Source organism: Desmodus rotundus, chromosome 1 (genome assembly GCF_022682495.2).
Source record: "Desmodus rotundus isolate HL8 chromosome 1, HLdesRot8A.1, whole genome shotgun sequence".
In the NCBI taxonomy this organism is placed as follows: domain Eukaryota; kingdom Metazoa; phylum Chordata; class Mammalia; order Chiroptera; family Phyllostomidae; genus Desmodus; species Desmodus rotundus.
In genome coordinates this window covers 28,681,215-28,707,070 of record NC_071387.1, presented here as the reverse complement: position 1 = coordinate 28,707,070, position 25,856 = coordinate 28,681,215, and the positions used below count along the sequence as shown (strand labels likewise).

General features: G+C 50.0%; 1 protein-coding gene across 1 annotated transcript in view; it reads right to left on the bottom strand.

Annotated features, from left to right (window-relative positions):
* Window positions 1–8,512: 8,512 nt before the first annotated feature.
* Window positions 8,513–25,856, bottom strand: part of GABBR2 (gamma-aminobutyric acid type B receptor subunit 2) — a 330,217-nt gene continuing 312,873 nt past the window's right edge. Inside the window, exons 15-19 of the mRNA XM_053922306.1 lie at window positions 23,058–23,282; window positions 20,991–21,173; window positions 17,228–17,357; window positions 13,682–13,799; window positions 8,513–11,075 (exon numbers count right to left, since the gene is read on the bottom strand). Of these exons, the coding sequence (XP_053778281.1) occupies window positions 10,910–11,075; window positions 13,682–13,799; window positions 17,228–17,357; window positions 20,991–21,173; window positions 23,058–23,282 (822 nt within the window). The 3' untranslated portion in view covers window positions 8,513–10,909. The remainder of the gene's footprint in view (window positions 11,076–13,681; window positions 13,800–17,227; window positions 17,358–20,990; window positions 21,174–23,057; window positions 23,283–25,856) is intronic.

The window sequence follows — 25,856 nt, the reverse complement described above, 5'->3', positions numbered from 1 at the left end:
CCCCTCCTGGTAGGAGGGCACGGTTAGCTGCAAAGCCAGAGGCTGTCTGAAAGTGACACCTTGTGGCCTTTGTGGTATACTGCCCTTGGGTATATTAGGTGTTTTAAGCTTTTTCTTTTGTCAAGGGCTTCAAAGAGGCACCATGGAATACCACTCTTCCCATATGTGCAAAACAGGCAGGTTAATAATTTGAAATCCTTAAAAACAGCACATTTCATGTGCTCAACCCATTTACTTAGTGAGGGTAAGAGAAACAGACTTTCCATCAACAAATTGTGGGTTTCTTTGTGTTCAATAAGGGTTTAATACATGCAGTAACTAGTGAGCATTATACTTTAGGTTATTTGGAGCTGTCTTCCATGTCAAATTTTTTCCTTCTCTCACTATGGGATAATTTTAGTTCTCTAACAAGAGGGAAGAGTACAGTCTTATTGCAAAAAAGGTTTAAAAAATTTAGGCTTTCTGGTCAACAAAACATTGGCATATACTTCATAACATATCTATTTTTGAGTAATATCATTTCCAATTGACAATAAGGCCAAAGAATTCATGTTTATTTGACACATATGATTTTCAAATGCATGTTTATAGGAAATAGGTTCATAAGTCATTTGCAAATGGGGCTATCATTGGCAGTTTTCCTATAAAATAGCGAATTGGGCAAACAGAAAAACAATGTTTAGCTTTGCAATATAACATGATCTTCAAGGTCAAAATTGGCTCCCCAGCGAGGCGGCAGGATCATTGTAACAAATGTCTACGCCATCAGTCGAATTTTGGATGACTGAACACAATGGAAATTCAGTTCCACACGCCAAGCATGTTTACAGCATGTAGTTACGGAATCTTGAAATAAATGACCTGACAGCGCAGACATTGGACACTGTTCTATTTTATATTCCACTTCAAGTTCTGAATGCAAACCAGAGTCTGCAAAAGGAACTTTAGTTCCAAGGAAGGTTGCTGTTAACATTGTTTTTTATTTCAAAGAATCAAATAACATGGGGAATATTTTTAGTTTAATTTTCACAAGTTTACAAGCCAGAGATGTAGAAGACTAGACTTCCATGTTTTATGTTCTTGGCGTGCTTGGTAGGAAATGTAGCAACATCACCTAGTGGGTGGGGAGAGAACATTCTAATGGGAAATTAAATACCCAGTCTTGGTGGAACTGTCGTCGCTTCTTCTCTAGTGTCTCTGGAGTTAGACCGTCTGCATTTGAAATCCGGCTCTGTGATTACCAGGTGTGTGCCCTCGGATGAGCTATTTAGCCTCTCGGTGCCTGAGTGTCTTCATCTGTATGACTGAGGACAATCCCAGTACCTACCCAGTAGTGTTATTACACGAGTGTGTGAGATAAACCATACGAGTGCTTACACAGTATCGGGCCCATAGAAAGCATGTAGTAAGTATTCGCTGCTAGAACTGATGAGTTCCAGGAACTGTAGTTTCTTTCAGCCGTTAGGGATCTCCCAGTATTTATTTGATCCAGGTTGTTGCCCAAACTCTCTTATTTTTATTCAAGAGCCTATAACTAAACACTGTAAAACATGTGCTTGGCGTGTGGGTACCATTGGTGGGGATGGGTAGCGAGGCAGATGGTATGAGGGTTCTCTCCTTTTGGGACAGTGAGCGCCCTTATTGCAGAAAGAAATTAGGAGAGGGAAGGAGTTAAATTTGAGGGTTTCTGACACCACCTCGATCCTAGAATTTTCCCTCTCTCCCCCTTCCTTCCTTTCATACCTCTTCTTTTCTTTTCAGCCCACTGTCTCATCAATTTATCTATATAATCTCTCGTCTCATAGAAACCAGGTTTTTGCCCTGGACGGGTGTTTCAGTTGGTTAGAGTGTCATCTGGGTACACCAAGGTTGTGGGTTCCATCTCCCATCGAGGCACATATTAGGAGCAGCCAATGAATGCATAAATAAGTGTAATAACAAACTGACTTTTCCCCTCTCTCTCCCCCTTCCTCTCTCTCTCTAAAATCAATATGTAAAGATTTAAAAAAGAAACCAGGTTTTATTAATTTTTCTTGAGACTAGAGCAGGTGAGGTTTGACATTTACTTCTGTTTCCTGCAGGAAATACTTTCGCAAAGTATGTTCAGTCTCAGCTTGTTGGTGCTGTTTGTCTTTATGCTGCAGAATCCTCAAACACTCTAGTGGATTTTTTTTTCATTGCTTTTCTTAGAGAGAGAGAGTGGAAGGGAGAGAGAGAAACATCAATTGGTTGCCTTTGATATGTGCCCAGACCGGGATTGTACGTGCCTGGACACGGGATTGAATCCGCAACCTTCTGGTTATGGGCCAGAGCTCTAATGGATTTTTTTTACTATCAGCTGTATTTTCATATATGTATATGTAAAATATACACATATGTGTATGATTATATATACACATATGTGTACAATTACAGGTACACATGTAATCACACATCATAAGGGTACAGCTCAAATAATTTTTATGAATTGAACACAGGCCTGTAACAAGCGCTAGATCAAGCCCCAGAACCTTGCCAGCACCGAGAAGCCCTCCTCATACCGTCTTCCCCACCAAGGGCAACCACTATTCTGATGTCTAATGGATTAGTTTTGCTTGTTTTTGAACTTTTAATTAATGGAATCTTACAGTACATCCTCTTTTTATGTCTGGCTTCTTTCACTATACATGTTTTTTAAATTCATTCATGTTGTCACATGTAGTTATAGTTTTTTCCATTCTCACTGCTGTATAATAATTCCACCCTGTGACTTTACTATGTCATGTATTTTTCTGTTCTACTGTTGAGAGCATTCGGGCATTTTCCAGTTTTTGCCAGCCTGGTCATTTCTAAGCAGTGACTAGCATATCCAGGGCTGGCATTTTTCCCCAGAAGGGTGAGCATCTTTTATCTTGCTTCGCCTACCCTGGGATGCTGGCAGAATCCTTCTGCCAGATCTTGGAGGCCTGAATGCTCCATATCCAGTGTTCAGGGGTGGAGGACGGGGGCCATGGGCAATGGGCAACTTGGGCAGAGTTCTGTTTCTGCTTCTTCCATGTCGTTGCCTTGCTGGGGCTTCGGGGCAATCGGGCTTCCAGCTCACATTGATTGCCTGGGTCAAAGGTGCCCAGACTGGGGTTTACAGCCTCGAATGAATCTCATCTCTATGAATTAAAAAAAAAATTGTGCTTTCATTTTAGGGTAATCTAAAATGAATGAAATAGGCATATTCTGGGTCATCTGAATCCAGCTACTTCCGATGAGGCAGTTTAAGGAAGTGGTAGAGAGGACTACCCGTGTTCAAATTCCCACTCTGTATTCCAGCCGTGTGGCCCAGGACATATCCACCCTCTGTGTCTGAGTGCCTTTAGTTGCAAAAGGGCGGCAATAATCGTTCCTACTCTAGGGTCCCTGTGAGACCTCAATGAGATTATGGCTGCAGAGCACTTAGCCTGGTGTGTAATGAGCGTCGGCACTCAATCACCGTTTGATTTGTGTGTATCATCTGGGCGGTCCCCTGACTGCCAGCGGCTCAGGAGGAAAACACAAAGATGGACTGAATAGAGGAGGGATGTGTTGGAGCTGAGTGATGGCTAAGTGACACCGTGGCCTGCTGGATAAATGAAGTTTTCACAGTAGTTTAAATAGAGGAAAGCAGTGTGCTAATTGAGTCATCACACCAGGCGGGCTGAATTCAAAGGAACGTGCCCGGGAGCAGTCAGTCAGTGCTGTGCTTGCATCGTGGGATGCAATTTATTTTTCAGCAGAAGCTCATGGATCCCATTATATCAATGTCGTTAATATGTTTTTTTAATGGCCTTGTCATTTTGTTTGCATTTATAAATTTGTTTGGCTTTTATATGAAGGATATACGCATGTGTTTATATTTAGTGTGAACATATTTAAGTGATTTTCTTTATAAAAACAATTTAAGTCAACGCTATGTCTTAAAAGGTGTCCCTACAGTTTTCAAGTTTGACGGACACTGCCCTGGGTCTTTTGCATTGGAATTCAGATGGAGAAAAATCTGATGTATTTCCTCTTGGCTCAGATCCCTAACTCCCCATGTGTGCCAGGGCTCCCCAGTAACAGGTCGGTGGACCAGAGCAGAGAGGGCAGCCATGACCTTGAGAGCAAAGGCAGTCAAGCTAACGGCTCTTCAGCACTTCCAGAGCCTGCCGGTGGGCAGTTTCTCCAGCTCCACCCCACTGCAGAGCTGTGAGCATGGACTTTATTTTGCGATATAGGTGACCACGGTGTTACTGGTCTTGCTTTCTAGTATTTCTACCTTTGCATTCAGGATCTTTGAGATTTGTGGCTCTATGGGATAAAATGTTTCCTGTTACTTATATTATAACCTGGATGTCAGCAAGAGGGACGGTGCCCAGCGAGATCCAGAGGGTATGAATCCATGCTCCCCATTCCAGGGCCTTTCCAGTGCTTCCGAATTTCTGGGGAGCTAATGTGCTCACGATCACCGGGAGCCCATGCTCCTGCTTGTGCAGGGAGCGTGCTTTCCCTCTGCATCCTGTGGTTTACTTTTTCTTTTATCCCCACTTTGGCTTCTACTCAAACCCAATGAGTATTCGTCCGTTTCTTTCATTTCCACCCGAATCTACAAGATTTTTACTTGTATAGTAAATATTACTGAAGGTTTTTAGGAAAATTTTCCAGGTGTGGGGGTGGGTGGCAGTGAAGGGAAGGGAAGGAGATGGTTTGCTTCACAGCAACACAAATGACTTAAAATCAAATGTTTGATGTCTCTGCTCTTAAAAGTCCTTTGGCCACACTGCCATGTTACTTGAACATGGCTTCCTTCCTCTCTCACCTTTCTCTCTCCTCCCATTTGAAAATTTCTAGTCCTTTCTAACAAACTGTTGCCTGTCTCTTTTTCAGCCTTGTCTCCAGAATCTCACCTTCCCCCCCAACAGTGTGCCAACATATTTTCCCTAACAGTTTCCTGCTTCAGATGCATTCTGTTGTCAGGAGTTCAGAGGACTGTTGGCTGCCCCGCTGCACTTACTGAAGCTGCTCACTCTACAGGCTGCTTGCCTGGGAATAGAACAAATATCATCCATATGAGCCCCTGGATGAGGTATTCTATCTATTTTACAGGTGTGGGGCCAGGAGCTCAGAGAGATTGAGTGAACCATTCAAAGCTGCACAGCCAGATAAGTGGGGAAGTAGAAACTTGTACCCAGGCCTGGAGATATGACCCGTGTCATCACACGCAGACCGGATGTGTGCTGTCTGATCATTCAGGGATCTGAGGCCATGTTGATCCTGGTGTAAATGATTAGCATGAGACAGCCCAGTTGGCCTTGGGGGCAACTGCAGAGCCCCAGCTGGTATACACATCCTGCAAGAGTCGGACTGCCGGTTCCCGCCCTGAGCCTTCCTCTCTCTTCCCTCTGCTGCTGGCTAGCTCCTGCTCATCTTCAGGTCTAGGTATAGGGCTGCTACCCATTCTGTAGGGCTTAGTACAAAATGACTCTTGTAAGTGACTGCACAGGTCCCGTGGCCATGAAGCCGGCCCTGTATGGAGGCTACTTCCCCCAGGAAACATCCCTGGCTCCCAGTCCTGAGCCAGGTATTTATCGCACGTGACTGTCATTCCCTCTTTATGCACCGGTCTCCCCAGTAGCCTACGAGCTTCTTGAGACCTGGATTCTGTTCACTGCTGTTTCCCAGGTGCCCCACACAGGCCCTGACAAAGGGCAGGGGCTCACTGGGGCTCATGGGGGCTTGGGGCTCCTGGACGTGAAACCTGGAGGAAGCAAGCAGGCAGTGAATCATCATCTCCACGCAGGACCCACCCAGGACCCCCAAGGTCAGATGAAGCATGACTGAGTGAGCCTGGGGTACTTGCCAGTACTTGTTGGGGTACTTGCTTTCAAGTGTGGGGTGGAGGTAGGGGAGGGACTAATTTTCCCTTCAAGAGAGTGTGTTAATCATTTACTGCCTGGGATCTCACAAACTCTGCACCTCAGGGCCAAGCCAGGTATAACCAGCCAAGGAGGTGGGGGACAGGTAGGGGACAGAGAGTGCAGAACAGACACAGGGTCCTTCCTGGGGGCACACAGCTTGGTGCCAGTCCCCTGGTCCTCTGCCGGGCCCACTGACCCTTCTTTAACTTCCTGAGGCTTCTTAGACCCTTACGTCTCCTTATTCACCCTCCCTACTCAGCGATATGTGTGGTAACGGGGAAATATTTCCCAAAGTCTCTCAAAGTGAGGGGAAGGGAGGAGGGCAGAATTCTCAAAAGTTTTGAACAGCCCTGACCAGTGTGGCTCAGCTGGTTGGGTGTCGTTCTGCAAAAGCAAAAGGTTGCTGTTTCGGTTACTGGTTGGGGCACATGGCTAGATTGTGGGTTCAGTCCCTGGCCAGGGAGTGTGCAAGAGGCAACTGATTGATGTTTCTCTTTCACATTGATGTTTGTCTCCCTCCCTTCCCCTCTCTCTAAAATCAATCAATCAATCAATCAATCAATCCATAAAGTTTTGAACAAAAAAGAGCCCTCATGTGGATCTCCCTTGATTCTCACAGATTTCTTCTGGTGTTAAGTGACAGAGACACTACTCTGTAACCAGAAAAAGGGACATATTGGCTCAAAACCAAAAGGCTCAAGGGCAGATGTGTCTTTAGGCATTGCTGGTCCTTGAGTCCAAATGATGTCATCAGAGCTCGGCGTCCCTCTTTTCATTTCTGTCCCGTGGAGGACAAGAAGGACAAAGTGCAACCCTGCTCGCCGGACCTCGCCTTCAGGTTTCAGTCAGCGCAAACCTGCTCCTCAAAGCCCAGCAAGACCTGGAGAGCTGCAGCGATGATGGTAACGGGGGTGTTCTTCAGCCCTTTCCCTTTCCGACACGTTGAGGGGTGAAGTCAAGTGTTTTCATCAGCGATTCCATATTTATGGGAGAGAGAGGAAGATCTCGCAAGAACCCGAGTCAGCGGAGCAATGTCTCCATGTTGGAGTGTGTCCCCACCACGGCTGTTCTTGCTGCCTGCGATTCTGGGCCGGGTATGAGGACTTGGACTCAAGGTGAGAGAGCTGGCGCCTCAAAGCCAGGCCATCTAGGTTCCGTGCTTGCCTCCTCAGAACCTTCTGCTTGACCTTGGCTCTTGTCACTGGGCTGCAGTTTCCCCACCTATAAAATGAGGGGCTGGACAAAACCTCTAAGGTCCTTCTTAGCTCTTCATTTCTATGGTTCTAGGTCAGGTAGAGAAAGACCAGTCAGGATTCTGGTTCTGTTCCTGCCTTGGGTGATCCTCTTCTGTTTTTGGACCTGTTTCCCATCCTCCTCAAACAGCCTACATCACGTCGGAGGGCTGTATAGAAGGTGGCATGGAGCAGGGCTCTCTCAGGACCAGGATTCTGGAGGCCTGCTCCTTGGCAGGCTCACCACTGAGAATCCTGGGCAGTAGAAAACTGGCCTGGGACCAGCCTTCCAGGGAAGTCTGTGGGCCCAGTACCCCTGCTTCTGGGGTCTATATCCAGTCACTTGGCCTCAGGCCTCCCCTGCCTACTTTGGCACTCTGCCCTTGCTCACGTTTCCAGACCCAGCAGCCAACATGGGCATGCCTCAGCTGAAATGTTCAGTTCTGCTGAAGGTTTGTCAAAGGCTGTTCTGAGCGAATGGGAGGGCCTGATGCTGGGTGGGACATGGAGGAAGCAGATGTGAACCCCATCCTCAGTGGGCTCATGGTCTGGGGGGTGTGCGGGGGAGGGCCAGTGCCACCACAGAGGGACAGTGTCCTCAGCACAGAAAGTAGGAAGGGAGGATTTCATGTTGGGGACTCTAGGGTGGTGTTTTGCTTGGACCTTGAAGAATGGGGAGGATTTGAGATGGAGCTGCAGGCTGAGAGGCCAGCAGGTGGAGGAAGTGCTAACAGTCTACAGGGTCCAGGAGGAGGTGCATGATGAGGCTGGAAAGGAGCACGGGACCAAATCTCACAGGCTGTCATGGCCTGGAGGGGGTATCAAGGCTGGGGGGCAGCGAGGCTTCTGGATTAGTCAGGAACCTTTTGGAGGCAAGTGATGGGGACTGAACCTGAACCAATCCTGACAAAGAGGGCGATTATTAGAGGAACTGATATTCCAAGGAAGGCCTGTGCATCCCAACATGGGAAGGCTCAGGGGGCTGCTGGCCTGGGGAACAGCTGTCCAGAGGCTCAGAAGCCATGAGAACCCACCTCTTGGTCCTGCTTCTGTTTGTATTGGTTTCATTGTTCTCCTTTGTGGCCAACGACGTATCTTTACATAGAGGAACCCTGGGGGAGGGGCCTACGACTGGTGCAGGTCAGGTCAGGTTCCCACTTTGGATCCATCACCTGCGGCCAGAAGCTGGGTCACACGGTAACATAGTAACTGTCAGCAGAAGGCAGCGGAGGGCAACTTCTGAAGGAAGGGACAATGCTGAGCAGGCAGCCCCAGAGCTGTCCCTTGAGAACCTGAGCAGAGGAATATGGCCTGAAATGACCTGCATTTTGGGCTTAGGAATAGGCATTAAAGATGACAGTTTTTCCCCTTTTATTCATAAAAACAAATTTGCAACAATTTATTAAAAATTGATACCATGCAATAGGGGTTCAAGAAATTCCTCATTTACATTTGATTCTGGCAGTTCCAGTCTAATTTAAAGCGTTTGTGCACTAACATCATTGGGAAACACCTTCAGGCTGAAGCCTTTTTGGAGATGTACGGTGTGTTTGCTGTGTAAAAGAACAGACCGTTACATAGCTAGAGTCACTTCTGTGGGGCTTATTATTTGCAGGGAAATTAAAAAAAATGGGTGAACCTACAGTATCATTAAGACAGAGAATGTACTTTGTGGGTTAACCTAGAAGACTGTGCACGTTCGGGAATCACGATGGGTTACAGATGCGCACACTCACCGCCGACTGTCTGACACTTGTTTCTTTTTCCCTTGCTATGCTGGAATAATATTTCTACAGGTATTTTTGTGTGTGTATACATTATGTACAATGAATCGTCTCTTTCTCTTTGAAAAATTAGTGTGGCCCTTTAAATTAAATCTGATTTTGGTGAAATCAAGAAAGCAAGTAAATACTGGTAATACACAGTGAGTGACAACACCGATTTTTAGTGCCGAAACAGACAATGACTTCAACTTGACCTGTGATGTGTTAACATTTTTTTTTCCCCTAAAAGCTACAGTACCTCCATAACCTCTCTTTGGGGGAGGGGAGGGGAAAGCTATGCTACGTGAAATAGGGTGTGTTGAACTGTTGGCGACGGTGAGATTCCCGCGGGCCCTTTTGTCAAAGCCTGGTGGTGACAGCAGCATGTTCCTGGCTTCAGGGGTCTGGGAGGAGATTATTGCCTGCCTGTTGAAGCTGCCATTAGGTTTCTTTAGGGAGCGAGCGACCGCTCAGTTGTGCAGATGTCCTGGACGTTGTCATTCAGCCTTTCGTTAGCAAAGAATGAACCCGTCTAGGAATGTCACAAAAGTCATAGGGAGCCTCTCTTCGGCCGGCTGATCCTGGTGGAGGGCCGTGCTGGGAGCTTTTCTGGGTCGCTCCCCTGGCTGATGTGGGGGCTGAAGGTCACGGTCATCCTGATACCTCACGGGTCAGGGCTGCTTCGCTGTTTGGTCCGAAGCTTTCCTGCACAAGATCAAGATTTGATCCTCAGAGTGACCCTGTGAGGTAGGCAGGATGGGTGTTATTTCAACCCCAACTTGTTGGAGACAGGAAACTGAGGCTGAGAGAGACACTGGTGACTTGCCCAAGGTCATGGAGGGAGTCAGCAGTGGAGTGAGTACTTGAACCCAGGTCTGTCTTACTCTCAAGCCGGTGCTCTTTGGGGTTCAATGAAAAGGGAAGAGTGAGCTTATGAATGAGAATCAGTGTGCTGACTGATCGCCCCTGTGACCCCCATGGGCACAGCTCACTGGCTTGTCTGGACTGAAGGCTGCCTTCTGGAAGCCGAGGGAGCCCCCAGCTAGCAACTCTTTCCCCTGCCGCTACAGGGATGTCTTCTAGAAGAATGCCCATGATTCACTTTGGTTAGAAACAAAGTCAGTGGGGGAAAAACCAACCCGGCAAGCCCTTGGGCCCTGGAGAGAGGTTAAAGTGCACAATCTTTCTTTTGTGTGTGTGCTGGGAACAGACATTCCATGATTGGCTCAGGTGGCCCCCTTATTACCGGGAACACCTGATACAAACACAAGGACATGGCCAGCGTGGTGGGTGTGTGACCGACTGTCGGTGAATGCTGCAGAACGTGTCTGCAGTGACGTGCCCTAAATCCCCACGGTCCAGAACGTGTGTTATTGTGTTAATGTGTGGCATTTATCAGAGAGTAAGGTCCCACCAGGAGGCATGCGCTCAGCCTGCTCCCGCACCCCAGGACCGGCCACCCGCCAAGGAGCTGCGCCTGGCCGCACTTCCTGCAGGCTCCCTGTTCCAGGAAGGCTGGGGTCGGCTGGACTGGCAGCTGGGGGCCTGGCTGCCCTGCCCACTTCCCTCCCGGGAGGGGAGGAGGGCTGGCCTCAGGAGGGCTGCAGCCAGTGACGTGTGCAGAGGCGGAGGCCATGTCTCCAGAAGCCCTTTCTCTTCCCAAGGCTGCTCAGTGACTTCTAGCTGGAGTTCTAGTGACTCTTTCCTTGTCTAGGATATTTTGTTCTTCAAAGTTTCAAATATCCCAGTTTCTCCTGTTTGCAGGCATGAAGGAAGAATTCATTTCCATTCCTCTTCTTTGTGAAAGAATCAAAACTTCACAAATAAGGCGTGACGTCAGGTGCCAGGTGCGCCCGTCCTGTTCACCTGAGTGCCTCCGAGCAGCCCTGCGAGGCCAGCCGTGGCGCCCTGCCTCTCCGCAGCCAGATCCGACCGTGCTCCTGCAGCAGACGCCTCTGCTCTGTGTGGTTCTGTCATGGGGGAGGCCCCGGTCCCAGGCCTACCACCCTTACAGGCCCGAGACCATAACTCGGAAGGAAGGTGGCACATGTCTGTGGCGAGGGCTGGCTGTGGGGCTGACGCAGGGGCTGGCACAGCTGGCGTCCACGCCTCCAATGGATGGGAGGTAGGCGTGGTGGAGGATGGGGAGCTGGAGGGAGAGCCGGCGCTGGATGCTGTGGCAGGGAGAGAGAGAGAAAGAGAGAGGAGTGTTAATGAAGGCTATCTGGCTACTCACCATAAAGTTCCTTGGACTTGCTTTGGCTAAGAGGCTGATGGTAGGAGCAGTTTTCTCGGATTTTAAGATCTGGCCATCCTATCCTCTAACCATTCATCATCTAGCAGGTATTTAATGCAGGCCCACCTGTGCCAACTACCACCCTGGGAATAACCAGGGAGACGATAAGCAAGGGGGATGCTTCGTGAGCTTCTGGTGATTCCTAAGAACAAGGCTTTGCTGCAAACACAGAGAGTTCTCATTCTCTACCCTTGCAACCCCCCACATGGACCTGGCTTTGGGTTCCCTCCCTGAAAGGCTTCCCAGCTGATCTGTCCTTCCCCACTGGCTCTGTCTCTCCTGCCTTCCCAGGACCTCAACTCTTCTCACTGGGCCAATTCCAGTAGGTTCCCTCTGGTCTTTGGGCTTCTTTGGTGACTAGCATTACTGAGAAGGGACACTCAGGGCTAAGATCTATCTCTTGCCAAATTCTCCAGTTGAATCTTCTACCTCCTTTCTCTGTACACGCTACCCTCTGGTGGCTAGTTTCCCCTACAACTGCTCATGGCCTCTCGCTGTGCCTTTGCACATGCTGTTTCCCCAGCCTGGAGAGCCTTGGTCTACTTCGGAGCTGATGAACTGCTTTTCCTTCAAAGCCCATTCTTTGTATTAATTCTCTCAGAGAGTGAGCCCCTTCCTCCTCTAAGCCCTCACAGCCTCGGTAAATTTCTAACCTGCAGCCAGAATACCCCAACCCAGCAGGCAGATTTGCGTGACTGATGGAGGGGCGGAGTGAAAAGGGAGCTGCCTTTTGACTCCCTTCTTACTGCCACACCTTCTGTACTTGCCTTCTCTGTGACTGGCGGGTCAGGAAGTCCCCTTAGTTGTCAGGGGAATGTGCCCAGGCCAGCGCCCCTGCTCTGCTCAGCTGCACTCTGTGCACTTCTCTGTGGCAGCTGGGAAGCTGCCTTCCCTGTATTCTCAGGCCTTCTGTGTCCCCAGAGCCTGGCTAGGTAGGTGGGGTGAACCCAGACCGTCACAAAAACCCAGAAGGCAAAGGCAGTATTCCCATTACACAGATGAGTTTATGTAACTTGCTCACGGAAACAAAGCCGGAAGCAAAGCAAGGTGGGACTCCTGCTTCTGCTAACCCACTGAGCTTTCTTGGGCAGGCTGGTCACTTCACAGGGGCTGCCTTACCCCAGTGCACTGAGCCCTGGACTGGAAGGAGGGAGCTGGTGCAGATCTGAGATGGGAGGGGACAGACGCAGGGCTGCCCTACTCCCTACGGACCTGCTGGCCAGAGGGGCTTCTCTCAAGAGATACTTCACAGATGTTCATGAGATAAGGGTATTGGAGTCCTCATTTTGGAATGAAAGTTGAAGCTGGGTTAATGGCAGCTACGATCGCTTCCGTAAGGCAAGATGGTGTGGGCACAGAGTCCAGGCAAAAGGACCTGAAGAATAAACTCTATCCCGGGAAAGGGCGCCCTGTCCAAGCCTTCCCGGCAGGGCCATCTAGCTGGGCAAGGCGGGCATCTGTGTGGTTGTCAGGGCCATAGCATTCTGCTATCTGGTGGGACCCTGTTTACATTTTCATTCACTCAACCAACAGTTGCCAAGAACCCACTTGGTGCTTGAGCCTGTGTTCAGTCCAAGGGACCCTTGAAGGACCCGTACCTTACCGCCGAGGCGCTGACACTGTCGTGTAGGGAACTGGGAGGCGAACCGCTGATGCAGGCCATGTAACCCTCAGTGACTGTTCTGGACTGGAAGCCAGTGAGCCTTGGAGCTAACTGGTTTGCGAGGCTATTAGCTCTGACACTGAACGGCCCCAAATGACTCGGCAGTTGGTGATTCAGCTGTTTTTGCTGGTTCCTCACTGCATGTCACCTCCCAGGAGCCAACTTGCAGGGCTGACATTTCTAATCTCTGCTTCCAATCTGCTGTGAGCTGGGAAGAACTAAACACCAGCAGTGGGAACACGGCAAAGTGAGATGCCCAGGTCTTTGCTTAGATGTTACCTTCTCGCTGAGCCTCCTCCGACCGCCCCATTTAAAATTATACTCTTAGCCCCCTCCCCTGCTCTATTTTTCTCCAAAGCATCTATCATTTAAGATACCAGGTTTTGCTTTTTAAATTAAATTGTTGTCCTACCAGATAGATTGGAAGCTCCATGAAGGAAGCAATTGTCGTCTATTTTCTTCACTGCTATGTCTGACACATAGTAGGTCTCAGTAAATCATAAGTAAACACACTTAGCAAGACCAAATTTCATACATAACAAGGGCAGTGCGCTACAGTGGAGAACATGGGATTTGATATTAGACCTGAGTTCCAACCCTATCTCCCACACTTAGCAGTGGGGTGAGCTTTGACTGGTCATGTCCCTTTTGTGAATGTTCGTGTTCTCATCTGTAAAGTGAGCATGGTCATCTGACCAGCCGCATGGGACTGCTGTGGAGTCCAAATACAATGACGCACCCGCAAACACGGTGCCAACTGTAAACTGTTCTGCAGGAGTTGCGTGCTCTCCGGCAGTACTTCTCAAGGAGAAGGCACTTACTGTTCTGGGGAGTTTATGTCTTCTACAGGATCTTTGCACGTTCGCGAGGGCTCTGTCGTGCTCCACTGAAGCTGGGGGTTTTGATCGAGGTGATTTTTTAAAATGGCCTTTCCTCCATCTGAATGCAAAACAATACCATAACGCATCATATTAACTTGATTTTTAAAAGTTGACAATACACTGTTTTTAGGTTGCTGCCCAAGGAGAGAGAATGCAGAAGAGCCCAGCATCGCTTTGCACTCTCCAAGCCTTGGTCTCTTCCGCAGCTCTCCCGGGACCAAGGCAGAGAGCTGAGAACCTCCGCCCAGGGACGGAAGTGGCATGCTGCAGAGGCGTGGGGCATGCCCTGTGCCCTCCTTTTCTCCAAAGAAGAAAAAGAGGGGCGGGGAATCATGTCAACCAATGAAGGCAACAGACATGAGAGGTACTAATCTGAAGGCCCTTTTCACTGGTACATAGGGATGTAATGAAAAGGAAAAACTCCAAGGTATATTTTCCAAGAATTTAAAATAATAATAACAGTAATCTTCTGGTGGGAGTTGAAATGGACACAGTCTTTCCGGGGGGTGCTGTCAGGAAGCATCAAACACTGAGGTGAGTGCGTATGTCTTCCGCTCAGAATTCCCACTTCTGGGAATCATCCCTAGGGAGTAATTAAAGATCTGTGTGAAGATGCATACGAGATGTTCAAATCAGTACTGTTTACGATATTGAAAAGTTGGAACTGATCCTAATCTGTTCAATAATAATGGAGTAGTTACATCCTAGTAGGTATGTCTGGAGCCTCCATTCAAAGAAATACTGTGCGTCCACAGAACATAATGATGTGGACACTGTCAACCCGCTTTGTGCTTCAGACCCCCTGGGGGGAGTTAAGGAGGTCTGAGATATGGACACCTGTTCCCCACTGAGAGATCTGGATTCATCCGCAGAGTGTTTCCTTCCTCCCCTGCAGTGGGCAACTTCACACATGTCATTCTGCACCCATGGAGTACGCCAACTGTCCTTATTCATGGAGGCTGCATTTGCAAACTGTCCCACCCACTAAAACTTGCTTGTAGTCCTGAAATCAGTACTAGTGATGCTTCTGTGGTCATTTGCTGACACACACACTGGGAAACTGGAGTCGCCCGACACGCACATTCCCAGGTGAGGTCGGCTCTGTCTTCTTGTTCCAGCCCGCATTCCATAACTACGTGGTTTTTTGTGGTCTGTTTAGGCCACATTTTTCACATTGTTGGGCTTTATGCCGGTGATCTCACTGTTAAAGGCGGCCCCGACTGTGTGCTGAAGGGCTGTCCAGTGTTCCCGAGCTGAGATGTGCCTGGAGAAAGCATGTGTGTTCGCTCAGGCGTAAGTGGTAGTGCTACTGACTGGCTGTGAGTTCGATGTAAGCGCAGCATCAACATGCATTAAATGAGGTGTCTTTAGACAAACACACATAAAACGGGTTTCGTGCTGATCCGTTGACAAAAGTGCCAACCTGTAACAGACTTGCAGGAACTAACCCTGCCTTTCCCCTAAGGGCGGTGGTTCAGGAGTCACGAATTCACATTTCACAACGGCTCTATAAAACTTACGCATCATGAGTAATGACAGTTGCCTGACATTTAGCCTTAGGAGAACTTGCAAAAGGGGAGTTGCTGGATTAGAACGACTTCTGTGTCAACCAGCAGTGTTTCAGAATGCCCGGTTTTCCACCTGTTTCCTCTCATTCTCTGCAACTTTCTCATCTCTGAACTTGGCCACTCTCATGGCGAACACGGTGTCCCTGCAGATTTACTCTGCACCCCCTTAATAAGGGGCAAGACTGAGCATCTCTTCGGAAGCATGAGAACCACCTGTGTTTTCCTTGGTCAGGGCCCTCTTGCCCACCTTTCCTGTGGCTTCTTGGTCTTTTTCTTATTAAATGTCATATAATTATACATACTTTGTATACAGTTACATATAATTTCTCCTTAAACATGAGGACATGAGCTGGCTGCCTGAGTTTTAACACTTCTGGGCGCACTTTGTTGTTTAGCTTTTTGACTGTGCTTATGATGGCATTTGCACCGTTAGAAATTTTCTTTTGTAGTTTAATTCGTCAGCCTTCTGTGGTTTCCATGTCTGGCCTCAAACGTAAGTCTTTCCCTCCTCCGAGATCATAAAATAAATTCTTCTAGTATATTCATGGATTCACCTTTTACATTTAAGTCATTTTTCCACTTGGAGGGTTGTGTAAAGAGTGAGGTAAGCATCTAACATCCAAATGGCCACCCATTTATCCCAATGAAATGTATTGAATGCCCACTTTTTCCAGATACTAAAATTACTAGGAATAATTTTTATTCTTTCAATTTCCTTGTTATTTACCTCAACTTAAACAATTAAAAAAATAAATGTCTTATACAATAAGTTTATAATATTGCTTTCATAATATATTAATTATATTATATATAATAGTTATAATTTTATAAGAATACTTATTACTTATGTAATAAGAACAAAAAGATTTTTCATTGACTTCAGGTTAATTTTATAATAGAAATGAACATATGCAAATGACAAAATACAAACAACAGAGAAGTGTATCAAATGGAATGTAAAAACCCCCTTCTCACCCATCCTCCCCACGTACCGGCCCCCCCTTCCACACAGGCGGGTACTGGTAACTATTTGGTGTCTGTTCTTCCAAACCTTTGTAAAAACACACTACCCCCCGTCCCACACACGCACACTTGTGCATACTGGTCTTCTCCCTGCCTTTTCACTTGGAGACCTTGCCCTATCTGCAGGAGTAGCCCCGCCTCACGTTTTAGTAGCTGTATGACGAGCCTTGTTTGGTTGTATCATAATCAATGAAACTGCCTCAAATAATGGACCACTTAATTCTAGTTTTTCTTCCCTAAAAATGATGTTGTGGTGCACAGCGGGTGTCCACATCTTTGCCCACGTGGGAGTATTTCCAAGGGCAGGCTCCCGCTGCTGGGACTGCTGGGTGAGAGCTTTCGCATCTAACGTTGGGAGAGTGCCAGACTGGCTTCCCAAACATGGCAGGAGAATGCTCATTTCCGCACTCTTACCAACAGTGGTGGCCTTCAAAAATTTTGCGGAAATGCAGGCGAGAAATGGCTGGTGTTACTTCAGCCTGCATTTCCCAGGAGGCTGGGGAGACCAGGGCCATGCGGTATCCGACTGCTCATTCCTTCCCTGTGCACTGATTGGGTGTGCTGGAAACGGAGACCCGTTTTTGGGAGGACAGGTGCTCTGTTAGACCTGTGTTCCCCAGTCGGAACACTGGGGATGCCGGCCGTGTGTGCAAATGAGCACCTGGAGCCCAAGGGTCCGAGAAACAGAAGCCCCAGCTCCAGGCAGAGTGGGGCTCCAGAAGGACACTGGATTGTGGCCAGAGGTGTGGGTTGCAGATGCTTCCGCTCTGCTTGTGTGACTTCAGACCAGCCCTGCCCCTCCTTGACCTCAGGTTCTTCATCTGCCAAATAGAAGGTTGGTGTCTGGGGTCTGATCCCCAGGCCCTCCCATTACAGGGGCCCTGCCTCCTCTTACCTGTGCTCTCGGTGAAGTTCCCCAGGCTGAGGATGTCGTTGAGCTCTTGGTAATGGTTCTGTTTAATGTAGGTAGTCTTTTCTGGCGTGTCCTGCAGCTGCATGGTGACCTCTTCCAAGTCTTTATCCAGCTAGAAGACAAAGGCTCCAGTTGAGTCAGAGCTCAGGCCCAGCACCTGCCCTGGCAGCCAGGCCTCAAGAGCCAAGAAGTGATGCACAGGGTTACAGGGCTGGGCCTGGGTGTTGCGATGATGTGTCCATGCAGGCTGTGCCTTGATGGGGCAGCCTGGGGAGGCGGGGTGGGGGGAGAGCGTCACAGCGCAGGTTCTGAAGCTGGACAAGCCAGAGGCAAACCCAGGGCTGCTCCTTACTAGCTGTGAGCTGGCTGGTGAGAAGTGGGTCTCAGTTCCTTCATCTGTAGAATGGGGTAATAACAGTACCTACCTCACAGGGATCTTGTGAAGTTTAATGATAATAAAAGTTGAGCCTCATGCTTGACACGTAGTATGAGTGACCTACGACTACAGTATTACTTTAATTATTATCATTGATACGAGCAGCACCCTTGGTGTGGGGGGCGGGGCAGGTCTGCAGGCCTGGTCAGCTTTGGGTCTCACACTGTCACAGACGCAGGTCAGTAGCAGTGCCCTCAGAGGAGTCAAGCAGGATAGAGCTCTGTCACCCCCAGGCTATCCAGGCTCCAGCCAAGAAGTAACGCGTGCTTCAGAGTGGTTGGTAGGGTAATAGGATGGGTGTGGTTGGTAGGGTAATAGGATGGGTGTGGTTAGTAGGGTAATAGGATGGGTGTGGGTGGTAGGGTAATAAGATGGGTGTGGGTGGTAGGGTGATAATATGGGTGTGGTTGGTAGGGTAATAATATGGGTATAATAATTTATGGTTTTAATTTGAACATTTCACCTAAGAGGTCAGGTGGTATGTTGAGTGTGACATTGTTATGTTACAGAATTACATGCTTATGATTTTGGAACAAAACAGGGTGTTATTTGTGCCGGACCCTGTATAAAACTCAAGCCCTGAGTTGCAAGCCCTGACCAGTTCAGCCCCTGAGAAGCCTGGCGAATGGGTGAGTGTGCGTTGTGGGTGGTGGTTGGGGAGGGGAGTGGGCATCCCCCTGCAATATAAGGGAGGGGACCATACAAACTGAAAGGTGCTGTTCTGACGTCAAGAGCACAGCCATGGATTGTTTAATAAGTTTGCACGTGGAGGAGGAGGACAGAGAGACCTTTTTCTGTGGGACTCAAAAGGCAAGGCTAGGATCAAGGGGTGGAAGTGACAAGAAGCCAGATCGTGATTCCACTCCAGGAAAACCAGCCCAACGCTTGAGGGTTCTGACAGTGGCTTGGGGTTTGGATTTCCTGGAGGGAGCGCCCCGCTCAGGGCTGGTGTGTGTGGAGCCGAGGACCAGGAAGCTTTAATACTGTGCTCTGGGGTCAATGGGGGGTGGCCCTGCCCTAGCAGCCAGCTTTAGGGGTGCAGATGACTGTGGGAGGCCTTTGGGGCAGACTCCTGGGAGACCCCACACTGGGCACGGCCAGATTAGCAACTAAAAATACAAGATGCTCAGTCACATTTGAATTTCAGATCATAAAGAATCAGTTTTTAGAATAAGTATATCCCCAATATTGTATGGGCCATACTTACACTAAAAAATATGATTGGTGGTTTGTCTGAAGTTAAAATTTAACTGGGTATCCTGTATCTGATCTGCCAACCCAGTTCCTTGGGACTCCTAGCTAGAGACTAAGTTCCCAGCCTCCCCGTGGCTCAGTGTGAGGTGCGGGTTCTTGTCAATGGGACTGGAGCAAGCCTCAAGGACACAGTTTTGTTTCACTTGCTTGAAAGGTGATCCCCTGCTTGGACTTCCTTTCTCTTTCCTTCCTGAGACTGAGAACAGGACACGCCTTCCTCCTGGCTTTAACCGTACAGCTGAGGACAACGAACGCCTTGGGGAGCGGCAGGCTCAAGTGAAGGAGGCCCCTCCGGCAATGACCTCGGGGAGCAGCGCTGCCCGCCCATCCGACCTCTCTCCTTAGCACTATTATGTGAGAGAGAAGTAAACGTGTATTTTCTTAGGGTGACTTTATTTGGGTGCCTCTTTGTTACAGAGACTCAGCCGGCAACCTAACCAGTACACTCTCCTTTGTTCCTCTGCTGTCCCACTGAATCAGAAATCCTCTACTAAACACGGCCTGAGCATCACGGGCCCAGCCCCAGCCCTTGACCCAAAGGCAGGGGTGGACAGAAAAAGGTAATTTGGTTTCTCCTCCCTGGTATAGGAAGTGCAGAATTTGAGGTTTAGCTGGGCACAAAGGAATCTAGTTTGGGCCTCTCTGCAATACTGAAGAACCAGTTAAGGCCCTTCCGGACCAAGGCGAGGTCTGCTGCAGAGATCTCTCTCTCCTGAATGTTTCTCTTCACTTCCTCCTCTCTTGGGTACATCATATAGATGCAGGTGATTAGGGGTGTGTAGGGAGAGCGAAATATTGAGGGGGCGGGGCACACAGTTAGGAAGCTACCTGTGAAATAATGGAAGATCTACTTTGTCCTCTGCCGCCTGGGTTCCTGACACAGGGCTCCCGAAACCCTTGTAATTTCCTGGGCGATAGGCGTGTTTTTTACTTTAATGAGGCAACTCTGGGTGGGCTCCCAGGGGAGGGCTGGTCATTGGGAAGACCGAGCCATAATCAGAAGCTTGGGATTTTTCAGCCCCACCCTTATTCTCTTGAGAAGGGAGACGGGCTGAGAACAGACTTAGGGATGGGTCAGGCCTGTGTGATGGAGCCTCCACAGTAATCCCAGAAGTGCTGGGTTAGGAGAGCTCCCCACCGGCCAATGAACCTCTGCACCCAGCCTCGTGGGGGCAGAACTCCTGTGCTCCGGGCCCTCCCAGACCCTGCCCTGTGTAGCTCGTCATGTGGCTGTTCCTCTGTATCCTTCATCATCCCCCTTAATAAACTGGTAAACGTAAGTGCTTCCTGGAGTTCTGTGAGCTGCTCTAGCAAAGTATTTGAACTGGAGGAGGGGATCGTGGGACCCCCCGATTTGTAGTTAAGTTGGACAGAAGTTGAGGGCAACCTGGAGAACTACAACTTGTGATTGGCATCTGAAGTGGGGTGGGAGCAGGTTGTGGGACCAAGCCTTTCACGTGTGGGATCTGACACTGTCTCCAGGTAGACAGTGTTAGGACTGAGCTAAATTCTCGGACACCCAGCTGATGTCACAGAGAATTGCTTGGTGTGGGGAACCCCCCCCCACAACACACATTTGCTGATCAGTAGTGTCAGAAGAGAAGTGTCCTGTGTGAGCAGCAAAGGAGACTCACAGGAGGTGTACAGTTGAGGTTTTTCAACTCGCTACTCTAATCTGGAAGTTCACCGATCTCTAAGAACACCTTTATTTCTGGGGATGTCTGATTTGACTCAGGGCATTGCTGGATCCCCCAGACCCTGGCCCAGGTGGGCGATAAACTCCTGCTGGATTCTAACTAACAGCCTCTGTATAGTTCATGCCCCCTGTCCCCTGACCCCTTCACCCCCGAGCCCAGTTCTTGCAGCCACGACGGCAGCAGGTGGGACTGCACAGCCACGATGCAGGGGTGTCCCAGAGGAGGCATGGTGGGAACAGCAGGCCTGAAAGTCCCTGCATCCGGGAGGCATGGGGACTCTGGCGGGGGCTGGGGGTGGGGGGTGGGGGAGGGTGGGGGAGGGCAGGGCCCCCGACACCAGCAGTGCTGAGGAAGGTACCTCTGTGATCTTCATCCGTAGGCGGTGGTTTTCGGACTGCAGGCCCTCCAGGCGGGATGTGCTTGCTTGGTTCACGCTGGTGACTGAGGTGGACGTTTTAGAATCTTCTTTCTTCTGATTCTGAGTGAACTGGAACCGGCGGTTCTGAGTGGCTGCGTCTGGGTTTGTCCTCAGAGTGATCAGCTGAAAGGACAAAGGCGGGTGTGAAGAGAGAGCCCTGCAGCCCTCGGGGCCATGCTCCACCCTGTCCTTCCCAGCAGGTCCTGCCCTGGAGGCAACGGGGGCCACAGAAGGGACACAGGACTGCCTGCCATCCCCTAGTGTGCGACCTGGGCAGACCCCTTCCCTCACTGAGTCTCAGTGTCCTTCCTTGTCAGTAGAGGTCTGGTCTCCAGGCTGTGATTCCACCAGCATCCCAACCATCCTGCAGAACCCCCGAGGGCCCGCAGGCCTGGCTCTGGCTGAGCCTCGCTCTGCCTTGGGCCTTGCCCAGGTGCGGAAAACAAACCTGAGGGTGACAGTTGTGACAACGACAAAGGGATGGAGGGAAGTGACAGCTTCTCCCTGTTAGAGCCACGGATGACTGACTAGTGAGTAGCTGTGTTGCTGACAAAGCTATTTATATGTTAGAGAAAAGGTCGCCAATTGACCCTGATGTTATTCCCTTAGTTGAGAAACATCTGTGGTTTGAGGTAGGCTCTGGGCTCAGCCCTGGAGAGCAGGGGATGAACCAGACATGAGCCCTGACGGCCAGGACCTCGGGGTCCAGAGGTGAGGGGCTGAGCCCTCTGGAAGGTCTGGAAGGATGGTGAACATAAGGGAAGCCCGGGGAAGAAACAACATACGCCCTCACAGGGAGGCCTGGGGCTCAGGGCGCTTGTGGAGAAGGGCGGTTTGGAAGGTGGACAGGGACTTCTGGGGGGACTGGAGGAGACGAAGGGCAGTGCAGGGTCAGAGACTTGACCCTGGAGCCAGGAGGGCAGTGAGGCCCTAGGGAGGGTGACAGAGCTGAGTGCCACGGTCGGAGCTGGGCTCAGACTCATGGGGCATGTTTTGGGTGCAGGCAGAGGAGCCGTGGCACCGCCTGGAGCCGAGGCAGGTGCTGGCAACTAGAGAAGGAAGGACACCCAGAGGCGTTTAGGGCAGAGCTGACACTGCTTGGGGGCTGACGGGGCGCCCGGGAGGACGCAGGTGAGTGTGCAGCCAGCCTCTCGGGGAGGAAGGAACCTGAGTGACCTCTCCCCCCTCCTCCTCCTGGGGAGATGCTCCCGCTCCCAAGGAGGGCCAACAACTCCCTCCCCACTCTCTCTGTTTCCTGCTCCTCTCTACCCTTGAGACCCGCCAGACCCACCCGAGGTCTGGCTCCCCTCAGGCTCTCGGGAGGCCAAGGCCTCTGGTTCACCTGCCTGCTGCCGGGGTGGGATGACATTTGAAAAGTACCTCGCAGCGTGGTGCCAAAGGCCAGCTTTTCAGATGAATGACAAATGTAAGTGGCTGTTAAGACAATCATTCTTTTTGACCCACTGATACTGCCGCTGCCACTCTATCTTAAGGGAATGATTGGAAATAAGGAGAATGTGTTATGTAGAAGAAATGTTATTTGTAACACAAAAAGCCTGGAGACAGACGACTGTAATGCTCACCAATAAGAGATTAAGTGGACAGCATGGAACTCTCCCTCAGTGATGGTTATAAAGGTGGGGGAATGCAAAGGACAAAAATTAAGTGAAAAAGGTAAACTACAAAGCAGTATTTGTGCTATAATCACAGCTACATCCAAAAAAAGCATCAATGTCTAATTATTCAAAAAGCACTGGAAGAAACACATCAAAAAGATTAACAGTAAAAAGCCCAAACAAAACATTAACAGTGATTATTTCAGGGTGGTAGGACTATGTGAGATTTCTGAAAAGTCTGTTCTTTACTTTTCTGCATTTTCCCAACTTCCTGTGATGTGAATTGGAACCATCACTAAAAAAAGCATGTGTAAAACTTAGAAAGAGAAGGAAACTCAGTAATCCCCTTGTGAGAGCTGGAGGCCAGAGACCAGGTGGCGAAGCTGGGTACCTTGGGCACGAACACCAGGCAGAGGGTGATGGTGCTGCAGAAGATGATGACCAGGGCCACGATGCAGAACTGCACGTTGGGCTGGTCCCGGGTCAGGAAGGACACGGCGGCCCCGATGATGCACATGATCCCCACGTTGTAGACGCTCATCCCGATGTACTTGCTGTCATTGAGCGCGGGGATGCTGACGTTGCGGGTCTCCCAAGCTAAGAAACAACCGAACAACTGAAATGGTGAAGAGAAAGGGAAGAAGGTCATTTCCAAGTGGGAGCACACGCTCACTGTTCTGATCCCCAGCCAAACTCAACTGCGGGTTGCTCGGGAAGCGGGGGCTGCAGGGAGGGAGCCTGGGGCTTTGCTATCTGCCAGGTCTCCTGGATGTCATGGTCTGTCTCCAAACTTGACATGGCCCTGGGGTGAATCTGGGGCTACAGACTGGGAGTGATACAGCTGTCCGGTCGTCCTGTGCCCCAACCCTGGTTCCTGCACAGACCCGCAGAAGGAAAGGCCACAGTGGGAAGATCAGACATGACCTCAACCCCCTTCCCTCATTCTGTAGAGAACACTGAGGCCCAGAGAGAGGAAGGGGCTTGCCCAGGGCCCCATAGGAGTATGGTGGCAAAAGTGGAATGTGTTTCTAGAAGTTCAGTCTAGTCTTTTTTCTAATAAGCCAGGCAGAGCCCCTGTGTCTGGGACTTCTGTTACCCCCACAACGCACATAGCTACCCGGAAGAGAGACTCTATTTTCCTGTCTATACACGACTAGGTTCTGGCCAATGCCATATAGTATGTACAAGTGCGTACAAGTTCTGGGAAGTGTCTTTAAAGAGAAAGATACTTCTTTTCCTCCTTCCTAATAGATGGAGTGGAATGTGATGGGTGGAGCTTCGCAGCCATCTTAGAGCACCATGTGGAAGCAGCATGGGGAAGATTCGGGAGCCACAAGAGGCAAGGAGCTCAGCTGCTGGGAGCCCCCACACCTCTCCTACATTGCTTACTTGAGAAGGAATTAACAAAATAACTCTCTCTTTGACCACTATTATTATTATTATTATTTTTGTCTTAACCAGTATCTCCCAACAGAACTGGGCAGGGCAGAACTCAGATGTAATCTGAAGCAGGTGCGGAGAGTTCATCTGCACAGGCGGTCTAAGGGGCGGGCAGGCCGCAGAAGGAAGTGCAGATGAAATGCAGGGCAGAACCGGTGGTGTGGGAGGGAGGAAGAGCTGGGGAGACTGCTGGCCTTTGCGACAGTCCAGCATCTGCAGGAGGCCTCCCCTCAAAGGCCCCTCCCCTCTGATCTCATCCCTGCAGCTGGGGCATCTGACATCTGCATGGGCCACTTAACATCACAGTGAGGGCCCGTTTGGGGGTTTGGTTTAGTTTGGCAGCAGTGTCATGGAGTAGAAGGGGCGCTGGCACAGGGCCGGAGTGTCGGCAATCTGCTCTGCTGTCCACTGGCTGTGTGACCCTGGGCAAGTCACCTCACCTCCCAGGACCTCAGTTTCAACATCTGTGAACTGGGAATAGTAACGATACCTATTTCACAGGGTTTCTTTCCGGATGAGATGAGAGGATGGATGTGAGTGCAGTTTATAAGTGAAAATGTCCTGTAGGGAATTTGAAAGCCGTTGTGTAATTGGTAGTATGTTGTGCAGTCGTGGTTGTTTTCCTCTCCTTTTCTTGGTGTGTTATCTCACAGACTGGTTTATGTTTTAAAAATTCCTTTTAAAACGAGGAACCAGAGGCCCAGGAAGCAGACCCCGAGTTGGGGAGGAGACCACCGGCTGCGGAAGCCTGCCATGTGCTGGCTCCCTCAGGTCCGGGCCCTGCCATCTCACAGGGGCCCTGGGCTGGCTGTGCGCATCTCACAGGGGAAGCAGCGGAGGCTGGGCGAGGCGAGGGCACCTGCCAGGTCCTTCAGCGGTGAGTGTCAGGGCCGGCTAGGGGCCGGGCCCCTGCTCTCTGATGGTGGTCTGCATGCCTCCTTTCTGCCCCACTGCCAGTGGGCCACCGAACCATCACAAAACATGGGCAGGTCAGGGCACCTGCTGGCTGGCTGCAAATCTCTGAAGAGTGCCAGGAGGAAAAAGAGAGTGACTTGTTACAGGCCTGCAAGGAGGGCCGTGAGCACACATGGGCACAGGTTACATGGAGGCCGGTTTCAGCTGAGGATAAGGAAGAACATTCTAGACAAACAACCCATCTGTAGTGGTTTGAAGGGTGGTCCTAAAAGATACACCTGCATCCTAATCTATGGAAACCGTGAGTGTGACCTTATTTGGAAAAAGTCCCGGCAGACAAAATCGAGGCTCTTGACATGAGATCATCCTGGATTATCCGGGTGGGCCCCAAATCAAATTAAACAATACGAGTCATCGTAAGAGACACCCAGCGGACAGACTTGAAGAGAAGGCCACGTGAAGGCTGAGGCAGAGCCTGGAGCAATGCAGCCAGCAGCCAAGGAGTTCCTGGAGCCGCCAGATCCTGGGAGAGACCAGGAAGTTCTCTCCGAGCCCGCACGACCCTGCCTTGATCTCAGACCCCCAGAATGGTGAGGGAATACACTGCTGTTGTTTTAAGCCGCCCGTTTGTGGTCATTTGTTATGGCAGCCACAGGAAACTAACACGCCATCCATGGATGGCACAGCCTGCGTTGACGGGGAGTGAGTCCCCCATTACCGGAGGTGGGGAAGCAGTGGGTGAGGGAACACTCACTGGGGATGCTCATGGTGGGCTGTGGGGTTCAAGGCTGCTGACGGCAGAGTGCGCCTCCAGGGCTGTGCATGCTCTTTCCGG